This window comes from Littorina saxatilis, linkage group LG2 (assembly GCF_037325665.1).
Source record: "Littorina saxatilis isolate snail1 linkage group LG2, US_GU_Lsax_2.0, whole genome shotgun sequence".
In the NCBI taxonomy this organism is placed as follows: domain Eukaryota; kingdom Metazoa; phylum Mollusca; class Gastropoda; order Littorinimorpha; family Littorinidae; genus Littorina; species Littorina saxatilis.
Window position 1 is genome coordinate 23,049,831 of NC_090246.1, and position 11,507 is coordinate 23,061,337.

The 11,507-nt window shown below is 43.7% G+C and overlaps 1 protein-coding gene across 1 annotated transcript in view; it reads right to left on the reverse strand.

Moving 5' to 3' along the window:
* Positions 1–130: 130 nt before the first annotated feature.
* The window catches only part of LOC138958518 (trypsin-1-like), an 11,864-nt gene continuing 487 nt past the window's right edge, over positions 131–11,507 (reverse strand). The window contains exons 2-8 of the mRNA XM_070329700.1: positions 8,329–8,459; positions 6,556–6,644; positions 5,051–5,138; positions 4,457–4,646; positions 3,003–3,151; positions 1,000–1,054; positions 131–436 (exon numbers count right to left, since the gene is read on the reverse strand). Coding sequence (XP_070185801.1) covers positions 297–436; positions 1,000–1,054; positions 3,003–3,151; positions 4,457–4,646; positions 5,051–5,138; positions 6,556–6,644; positions 8,329–8,459 — 842 coding nt within the window. The 3' untranslated portion in view covers positions 131–296. The remainder of the gene's footprint in view (positions 437–999; positions 1,055–3,002; positions 3,152–4,456; positions 4,647–5,050; positions 5,139–6,555; positions 6,645–8,328; positions 8,460–11,507) is intronic.

Below are 11,507 nucleotides of genomic sequence, written 5' to 3' on the forward strand. Positions count from 1 at the left end.
GAGAGAGAGAGAGAGAGAGAGAGAGAGAGCCAGTGTGTGTGTGTGTGTGTGTGTGTGTGTGTGTGTGTGTGTGTGTGTGTGTGTGTGTGTGTGTGTGTGTGCGTGTGAGTGTGTGAATAACTAAACAAGACTGAAAACAGCAAGGGAAAATCGCAATCAGTATATTTGTCAAAGAGTGAAAGAATTTCTTTGATTTCAAGACGGAATGTTGTATTCCTGAGAATATTACTAAAAGCAAACATAAGTATGTTCACTGCACACCAATCGGAATGACAATCAAACACATTGTATCAGTGCTATCCAATCAAAGGTTGACATGGAACATCGAATCCTCTGGCGGCCATTTGCTTGTGAATCCAGGGGAGGTAATAAGTAACGTTAGTGTAGATACCGGGCCAGCGAGCTTCTGCGCAACTGTAGCCCCAGCTGGCGATTCCTGTACATGTGCATTAAAATAATACAATTATTCTATTATTTTAGTTTATTCTCTGCAATTTACCCAGATTTTCTTTCAAACTTTGAAGGAAACCTTGTACATAACGTTTCGATGAATTGTATTATTATTGTGCGTCGATTTCTTCTCCCTCACGCCCGGCTCCCATCTTCTTTGAAATAAATTAAGTTTCCGGTGACAAAAACTCTTAAAGAATGATTAAACCAACTGCTTCATATCAATAGGCCATATATATGCACCATCCTCTCCTCCTACACACACACTCAAAAAATGAAAAAGGGAAGGACAGGACGGGAAAGGATTTGTTGTACTGGCAACAATTAAACAGAAAACCACTCCTTTCCTTTCAGTATTTGAAGGTCCATCTTTTTCATTGATCACACACACACACACACACACACACACACACACACACACATACACACACACACATACACACACACACGCACACACAAAGGAAAGATGGAGGGGAACTACGTTTTACTGGCAAGAATTAAGCATAGAACAACTCCTTTCCTTTTGATGAGATTTAGGCAGATGCTTACCCGTAACATACCAATGACCATCAAATTTGGAGATGAGCGGCCCGCCACTGTCACCCTGTGGAGAATGAGTAAGCTATCAAGTAATCTTTTCCTTGGTGATGCATGCAAACCGTCTCCGATAATGTCAAGTAAATCTGCTCCAGACGTTTATCTAGCTTCTTGGTTAATACGACGTTTAATTTTACAGCCAAAGACCAGGGGCCCGGTAGCTCAGTTGGTAGAGCACTGGACTTGTGATCGGAAGGTCGCAGGATCGAATTCGGGCCGGGACGGACACGGGTCAACTTTATGTGCAGACCCCGAGACGGAAGCCATGTCCCACCCCCGTGTCATCACAATGGCACGTAAAAGACCTTGGTCATTCTGCCATAAGTGCAGGTGGCTGAATACACCTAAACACGCAAACACCTGGGTAGCGCGACTCCGTTGCTGCTAGCTTTCCACTGGGAGGAAGCGACCCGAATTTCCCAGCGATGGGACAATAAAGTAATGAAAATGAAATGAAATGAAAAATGAACATTAAAAATGGAAAAGCAGCAAAGGTCCGTTGCTTCCACACGTATGTGCTGACGAGCACGTTTGACGTTGTTGACTTCAGCGATAAATATCATGTTTTGTCCAAAAAGGTGCAAGCCATGTTTATTACATACACCGATGTCCTTAAACATCTACTTGTTTTAGAAGAGTCTAGTTCTCTGGTCAGTTGTGGTGAACGCACGTTTCAAAATTGTATCATTTAGCTCACAGGGAAAAATACTTTCTCACCGTCCTTCCCTTGGGGACGATTCGATTCATTTTATTAGATCAGGCGGGCGCAGTGGCGTGGTGGTAAGACGTCGGCCTCCTAATCGGGATGTCGTGAGTTCAAATCCCGGTCGCTGCCGCCTGGTGGGTTAAGAGTGGAGATTTGTCCCATCTCCCAGGTCAACTTATGTGCAGACCTGCTTAGTGACTTAACCCCCTTCGTGTGTACACGCAAGCACAAGACCAAGTGCGCACAGAAAAGATCCTGTAATCCATGTCAGAGTTCGGTGGGTTATGGAAACACGAAAATACCCAGCATGCCTACCCAACGAAAGCGGAGTGAATCTTACTATGCTCTCAGAGTATAGTGTGGGGAACTCAAATGGGCAAACGAGCTCACACATAACCAGAAACATTCTGGAACGCTGAAGAAGAAGAAGAATTAGATCCGGGATAAGGACACACATCCACTTGGACACCGGCACGGTTGGCCTAGTGGTAAGGCGTCCGCCCCGTGATCGGGAGGTCGCGGGTTCGAACCCCGGCCGGGTCATACCTAAGACTTTAAAATTGGCAATCTAGTGGCTGCTCCGCCTGGCGTCTGGCATTATGGGTAAGTGCTAGGACTGGTTGGTCCGGTGTCAGAATAATGTGACTGGGTGAGACACGAAGCCTGTGCTGCGACTTCTGTCTTGCGTGTGGCGCACGTTATATGTCAAAGCAGCACCGCCCTGATATGGCCCTTCGTGGTCGGCTAAGCGTTAAGCAAAAAATAAAAATAAAAAAAATAAAATCCACTTGGACACATACCAAAAGCAGCATTGTGACTGCTGCCCGTCCAGCGTGAGACTCGTTTGATGAATTCATTTCACAGATTGCAACCGCTGTCCGTTCAGAAATGAATGCATCGAGCACTCCCACTATACGCAAGAAGTTATCAGGAAGTTGATTTTAGTTACCTATCCAAGTGGAGGGATAATCTAATCCTATGTAAAAAGGCTGACAGGATCTGAGATACTCAGTCAAATGTTTCACACGGGAAAGATTGTGCCATTATTGAACCGTTGTCACCCAAAGACACACACACACACACACACACACACACACACACCACACACACACACACACACACACACACACACACACACACACACACACACACACACACACACACATAAAACACAAAACACGAATGTACGTGGGACTTTCAGCCCCTGAACGAAGAAGAAGATCCAAGGACATAGTATTTTCCCACTCACAGCACACGCATCCCTCCCGCCTTCCTCATAACCAGCACAGAAGGTCTTGAGGGGGATGAAGTCGTGGTAGTACCAGCCCGGCTTGGCACACACATCGTCTGGGATCACCGGCACAGTCACTTGTCTCAGCACTTCTGACGAACCCGTGTCTGTAACATAGTCAGAAGAGCTCGTGTAAAGTCGTATTTCTGAACCAGTGCCTGCCAGATAGTCAGAAGAGCTCGTTTAAAGCTGTGTTTGTGAACCAATGCCTGTCACATAGTCGGAAGAGCTCATCTAATGTTGAATGTCTAAACCAGTGCCTGTCACATAGTCAGATCAGAAGAGCTAATCTTATGGTGTGAGTGTAAAGCAGTGCCTGTCGGATAGTCAGAAGAGCTCGTTTAAATCTGTGTTTGTGAAACAGTGCCTGTCGGAAAGTCAGAAGAGCTCGTTTAAATCTGTGTTTGTGAACCAGTGCCCTGTCGGATAGTCAGAAGAGCTCGTTTAATGTGTTTGTGAACCCGGCAGTGCCTGTGGGATAGTCAGAAGAACTCGTCTAATGGTGTGTGTCTAAACCAGTGCCTATCAGATAGTCAGGAGAGCTCGTCTAAAGTTGTGTTTCTGAAACAGTGCCTGTTGTGTGTCTGTGTACGCGTGCAGACCGTATAGAACCGTCTTCAATGTTAGTAAGACGTGATGCTCATGTGTTTTAACCAATGGATAGACATATTCCACATCACAGTCACAGTCTCTCAGCAAAACAAAACGCAGAAAGTTATTCGATTCACGGTGTCAAAAAACGGTCTCTATTCTCTATCCTTAGTGTTTTTGAATTGGAAAGGAACAAAGCAAAACGAGAGAGACAATGACAATGACAATGACAAATCTTTATTTTTTGATGGTGACAAGAATAAGCTTCGATATGCTTTTTTGCATCTGGCCCTCGCCCTAAAGAGGGACTAAACTATTTTAATATAACTATGACTAGGGGAAAAAAAAAGGTTACATAAAAACATTAATGGTAGAACATATAAGTTTATATACATGAAGTGCATTATGTAGAATCATTGTAGATCATAAGGTAGTGTTCAAAACTGGGTGTAAAGCAATGAAGATAAACGCAAAGTAAGCATACTTTGCAACAATACATTAGCTCAGCAAAACAATGTATTAGAGAGAGACGGAGAGAGAGAGAGAGAGAGGGAGAGCGAAAGAGAGAGAGAGAGAGAGAGAGAGAGAGAGAGAGAGAGAGAGAGAGAAAACACACCCACAAACACAGACACACGCAGACACACACACACACACACACACACACACACACACACACACACACACACACACAGAGAGACACACAGACAGATACTGATTCCGCATTACTATCACTTACTGGTGTGAGTGGTGTGTTTGTTTTGTATTAAGAGCACTTATTTTTCTTTGTTGTAAGGTGTACAAAACATTTATATGTTCCTGACCTTTTGTGTTACCCCATCCAGCCATCAGACACGCCTTGCCCTCGTGTAGCGCTGTCTGCGCAGTGCCGGAAGGGAGACAAATCGGGCGAATGAAGTTTGTGAATGGGATTGTTTCCCTTACTACCACAATGGCAATGTCGTTTTCTACCGTGTCGTGGACGAAGTGATCGTGCATAATAATACTTTCCACCTGGAAAAAATGTTCTGGGTATATCCTCAGTGGACACATACTGTATAAATATTTTTTTTTACAGTAGCCCTAAACAAGATAAATCTACGAACAGGCAAAGCAAACAAATGTACGCTATATCTGGGCAAACATGGCAAACCCCCCCCCCCCCCACACACACACACACACACACACACAAATACTCACACACAAACACACACACACACACACACTCACGTACCGGAACTCTTCTGGAAAGAGAAACAGAAAAACGACCATGGGGATGTCTCTCAGTTTATCTGCCATTACATTTTTTCTGGGATTTTTTAAAGTTTTTTGGCGTCAATAGTTCTTCATGTCTTTGCCAGTCACTCCAAATATTGGCCTTGCATGTCTTGCGTACCCCCTCCCCCTAGGAAACTTACGTTTAAGTGGGCCTCTCCGCGGTCATTTTTCAGAAGGTGGTGTTTGCCCGCTGCCACTCTCCATCTGCTAGCGTTACGACTCAGCGTACTGGGCAATGATAAATCAAAGCATTGGTTGGCAAATCACTACGAACGATTCTTAAACATTATTGTAGTTCAATCAAATTGAAATAGATTGTGTCATTTGATTAGATCGCAGAAACGTATTTATAAGTTACAGCGAGAGTTGTTGACCAGTAATGTTTAATGTGTTTGAGCTAATTAACCAATCACACTGTTTTTTTGTGTGTTTTTTAAATATCAACTTGATTGAATCACAGTGTAGCACTAAAAACACTCGGATTCCTTGAGAAAGTTAGAATTGAGGTGCCGGGGTACCTGTAATGGTGAGCCATGCTGATTAGAGGGTAACTCCAGATAAAGCAAACACTTCACTGTCACTTGGTTCAAAAGCCCTTGACTACCATAATCAGGTATACGTACTTTGCCATCATCAATAAAGCAATGCTCTGACAAGGGAAACAACCGCTGTGTATTGCCTTCTGATTTGCGGTAAGATGGTTGCCTCCCCTGAATACTATTTTCTCAGTTTGGGTCTAATTGTTACACCTTGTATGTTCTGGTTCTTCGTTGATTCTTTTAACTGAAATCTTTCGGGAAGTCAAGGGGTTTACTTAACCCAACCGAAGACTCCCGGCCACTAAAAGCTACCTGTAAAGTAAGAACACTGTTGGTTGGCCTCCTCTCAAGGCAGTAACCAATGAACAGGAAACACATCTAGACTTGGGTTGAATCCCAAGTGAATGAGAACTATACCGAGAGGCATAAATTCCGCAAACTGAACTTTAAAAAATCACAAAAAATCAACTCAGTGGTGAATGTTTTCAATGTTTGAATATTTTAACTATTGGCCATTTTAGTGTTTATAAACCTTCGCTTTATTGATTTTGAATAGAACATCATGAAATGACAATTTTTTTTAAAAAGTGACTGAGTCCAAGCGCGATGATTTCGGAAAACGTTCAGTATTCATCACGTTCAATGCTTTGGCCAGCTCTAAGCATCCCAATCGCTTGCTGTCTCTCTCCTTCATCAAGTCGTGGCATGATTGCGATATCTGATACAGCCAAACAGCCAGTTGCATTTTATAGGGCCATACACTCTCTTTTTTACGTTATTGTCTCCCGTTCAGCCCATTGTCTTTATTAGCACAGTGAGCTGTGGCTGGATCAGCAATACTGCAAATCGCACGCTGACAGCGTTAAACATTTGCTCCGACACTCAAGATGTCAACTACAAATTACAGGTTCAATCTGATTTTCGTTTGAGAGCAAAATCGTTCAATGCACTATTTGCAGAATTTATGCCACTTCTGATTGAATACATTTTTAACTATGAACCAAAATTGTTTAGTGTTAAATAAAAATGTCATGGTATATATAGTCCAGTGTGGTAATATCTGAGTTACTTGTACAACCACTACCAGTATCGCTTGAGTCTCTTACTCTTCAAAACAGTGGGCTGCAGTCAAGATGATTCTGTCGTTGATGATGGCGCCAGCACACACAGCGAAGTCATCTTCCGCTAGAGCCACCTGTTTGAACACACACACGAACGCACGCATGTACGCGCGCGAGAACGCATGCACACACAACACACACCCGAACGCATGCACGCAAGCACACACACACACGCACACACACACACGCACACACACACACACACACACACACATACATACACACACTCTCTCTCACACACACACACACACACACACACGCGCGCGCGCGCGCGCACACACACACACACCCACACACACACACACGCGCGCGCGCGCGTGCGCGCACACACACACACACTCACACACACACACACACACACACACACGCGCGCGCGCGCACACACACACACACGCATGCACACACAAACTCACACACACAAACACACGCACACACACAAACACACACACACACATATACACACACACCACAGCAATACCATCAGTCCAGTCTGGCAAAACTGTGACTTAATTGACTTCAGGTAGTCAGACGTTGATACCTCGAAAGATGTTCATCGTTTAGATGCCCCGTTTACCCAGAACACACAAGATATTGAAGGATTACTTCGTTAACTCTTATACCGAAACTTCTGTGCCACAATTACAAGCTTCCAGCAGCAAGCTGCGTGACGTGTATTTCGAAGTATTTAAGTCGACTTCGCCCAATTCATTTGAGGCTTACATGTAAGTAACATGGACGGTAAATATGCGCCGAAATGGCTGCAATCTACTGGCCGTATAAAATTTCATCTCACACGGCATCACTGCAGAGCGCCTAGAACTGTACCCACGGAATATGCGCGATATAAGCGTCATTGATTGATTGATTGAAGTAACATGGACAGTCTTCACACAACAGCATACTGACAACACAAATTATATGAACACAAAAGTAAAGACGAACAAGAATCGCAAACTGCATGGGGATACATATTAGCGGAAGTTCGCTGGCCGCCCCGCATCAACACCAACGTCACTTTTTACCTCCCCTGGATTCACAGGCCGCCAGAGTGTGAGTGTCCCTGGTCAACCTTTTGGTTGGATAGCAGTGCTACTATTATTGTCAGTGTTATTAACATTGATATCTTTTTCATTTAGGTTTTCATTTTCTAATTCTTTTTTGTATCCCTTTGCTGGGATTGATGTACATTGAACAGACAGATCTATGAGATCTGGTAAACAAAAGAAAGTAAGCGCTCTGACGGGCGTGATAAGTGGTAAGACGCCGGCCTCCAAAGCGGAAGGTCGTGGGTTCGAATCCCGGCCGCGCCTGGTGGGTTAAGGTGGAAATGTTTCCGATCTCCCAGGTCAACTTATGTGCAGACCTGCTAGTGCCTTATCCCCCTTCGTGTGTACACGCAAGCACAAGACCAAGTGCGCACAGAAAAGATCCTGTAATCCATGTCACGAAAATACCCAGCATGCTTCCTCCGAAAGCGGCATAATTATGGCTGCCTAAATGGCGGGGTAAAAACGGTCATACATGTAAAAATCCGAGGGAGTTTCAGCCCACGAACGCAGAAGAAGAAGAAGAAGTAAGCGCTCTAAATGATCATTACGACACGTGTCACAGAGTAAGTGAGTTATTCGGAACTATTCTCCTGGCACCTGAGAGAGTAACACGCGTTGAAATAAACAAGCGACTTTCATCCTCAGACAGATCTATGGTGTACGAGGTCGTGGACACGAGAGGGAATGTACGTTTGACATATTGACTTACAATCCATGGCCACGAACCGATCTGTGCCTCTTGTCCACCCACGATGCGGGCTGAGGAGGGCTGCACCATGGGATGTCCGCACTGTCTTGTGACGGCATTGTCGCATGCACATTCTGCTATCTTTGGACTCGCTGGCACAAACGGCGTACTGGTGTTACTGTGTCATCATTAGCGTGGTTGTGTTTGTCATGTCTTTTGTCTGTATATGTTATTGTGCTTGTTGCCATCATTGTCATTATCATCGTCGTCATTGTCGTCGTCGTCATCACCGTTGTCGCCGCCGTTGATAAACTCCTCCTTCTCTTCCTCCTCAACGTGATTATCATCATCTTTGTGAAAGCCTATGGTTTTCTCGTCGTCTCGACTTCTTATTATTATCTTTATCATTTTATCTAAATCGCAATCGTCATGGCAGATGTAGTTGTTTATTTTCATTGTCCACCTTCTCCTCAACATCAACATCAACATCAACAACTTTTCCTCAAATTATCTACTGTTTATCAACATTTCAGGATCATCCTACATGAACACACCACACTGATAATTGTTGTCATCATAGTCGTTAATGTCGATATCGTTCTCGTCCCTTTGGTCATCGACATCGTCATTTCCTCGATGGTTATTTAAGATCGTCGTCCTAGTCTTAAATTACATCATACGCTGCAATTGTTTTGCAGCTTATCCCCCCCAACCCCCCACATTATCACCATCCTCCACCTTTCTTGCATCCACGCACACACCCCTCCACACCGACACGGTTGGCCTAGTGGTAAGGCGTCCGCCCCGTGATCTGGAGGTCGTGGGTTCGAACCCCGGCCGGGTCATACCTGAGACTTTAAAATTGGCAATCTAGTGGCTGCTCCGCCTGGCGTCTGGCATTATTGGGTTAGTGCTAGGACTGGTTGGTCCGGTGTCAGAATAATGTGACTGGGTGAAACATGAAGCCTGTGCTGCGACTTCTGTCTTGTGTGTGGCGCACGTTATAATATGTCAAAGCAGCACCGCCCTGATAAAGGCCCTTCGTGGTCGGCTGGGCGTTAAGCAAACAAACAAACAAACAAACACACCCCTCCCCCTCCCCGCTTCCCCTCAACAACCCTCTAGGCATAGTTTCGAATCGATGTTCTTATCGTAGGTTGTGATGCTGATTCTTTAATTTTCAGGAAGTGTAGTTAGACAATCGTATTGGGAAGCTAGTTACACCCCCGGTATAGGGGTGTGTATAGGTTTCGGTCGATGTGTTTGTGTGTTTGTGTGTTTGTGTTCGCATATAGATCTCAAGAATGAACGGACCGATCGTCACCAAACTTGGTGAACAGGTTCTATACATTCCTGAGACGGTCCTTACAAAAATTGGGACCAGTCAAACACACGGTTAGGGAGTTATTGGTGGATTAAGATTCTACAAGGACTTATAGAGGGACATATTAATGGTCAAAGGGAAATAACCTTCTCAGTTGGTGGCAGTGAGAATGGTAAGGACGGGGGTGTTTTTCCTACCTCGAAGGAATTTCTTGTTATTTTCTGGAATGCTCAGGAGGGAGCTCATCAGCATCATACGTGCATCCCTCTACTGGACATCAGAATGAAAAGGAAAAGAGGAAGACCATAAAACACTTGGCGTCGAAACACACATGGAGAGAAATGAAAGTTCTGAACCACCCCTCGGATGCCATCCATAAATTGGCCCTAAGAAGACAGGTATGGAGGTCCTTCGAGGCTGCCCTACATGCCAGAGGGCATAGCGGAAATTACGGGTGGTTTTTTTTCATTTGATTTTTTTTTATGACCAAATACCCATTCTCCACCAAGAGATTGAAAAAACACAGTTTTCGGGTTAAAAGTTGCCCTGGTTCTAAACCCTAGGTGCACTTTAACTGTACTGTCCATTATATGTCAATGACGTACATTACAGCTCCACAGTGTACCATGGTACAACTTGTACTTTGCACGAAGTACCGTGGTGAAGAATTCTTATCTGCACGTAGTTGAAAGTCACGAGGTGGACCAGCTTTTGTATTTTAGTTCAAGTAATCTGCTCGTACTAGTTCTGTGTGTTCTGTGTGTTCTGTGTGTACTTCTATGAGCAAAACAAAAACAAACAAAAAACACACGATCAAACGGTACAAACTAGTGGCTTCTAAACAAAAACACAGATTTGATACATCATAATAATTAAAAATATACATATATTTTTCTAGGCTTCTGGTATTACATTTTCGACTTAAAAGTGAAGTGGTTTTCTTACAACGACCATATGTATCACACAAAAACATCTTATACTTTGGTAAAAAAAAAAAAAGCATTGGGCGATATAATCTACAATGGTCCCACTATAGAGAATATAAAGACTAAAATATAAGGTCTTCAACATACATAAAATTATGTAATTATTGATTTTGTAAAGCTTCCACTTTCCGATTTGATAGCTCACTGCACATAATTAACCTAGTCCTTTGGTGAATGTACCAGAGCCTGAGTAAGAAGCGTCGAGAGAGAGACAACACTTGAAAGAAAGGGAACTGTTTGTGTGTGTGTAAATAGTACCGTTGACACGTTTTTATATAGAAGCCTACTGTGGTTCTTGTGCTTAGGCTGTGTATTGGACTGTCATTGTATGCCTGCATTATTAGTTGTCAGTAATTATTACATGTGCTGATTGTTCTCTTTGCCTGCGCGCGTATAGTATGTTGGTTATGTTTGGTCATAGTATGTTTGTTTATGTTTGGTCGTTATCTTGCCTGTGCGTGTATTGTATGTTTGGTCGCTTTCTTTGTCTGTGCATGTATAGTTTGTTGGTTATGTTTGGTCGGTTTCTTTGCCTGTGCGTGTATAGTATGCTTGTCGATGTATGTATTGTAAAGCGCTAAGAGTAGACATTTTTCTAGAATAGCGCTATAAAAGTTTGCATTATTATTATTATTAACTTCTGTTTGTCAGCTTCTTTCCTAGTTTCTGTGTGTGTTATTGGTGTGTGTGTGTGATAGCCGTAGGCGTTTGTATAAAAATGCACTTGATGACATAATTCCATCCATCCACCAAGACCATCTTTCATCAAGACATGCGCCAGGCATCTTTATAACCGAATGAATATCCGTATGGTGCATGCCGTGTGCACGAAGGCAGCGAACCAAATAGTTCCAACTGTACTGAAATTCAGTCACAGGGAAGGTCTCTTG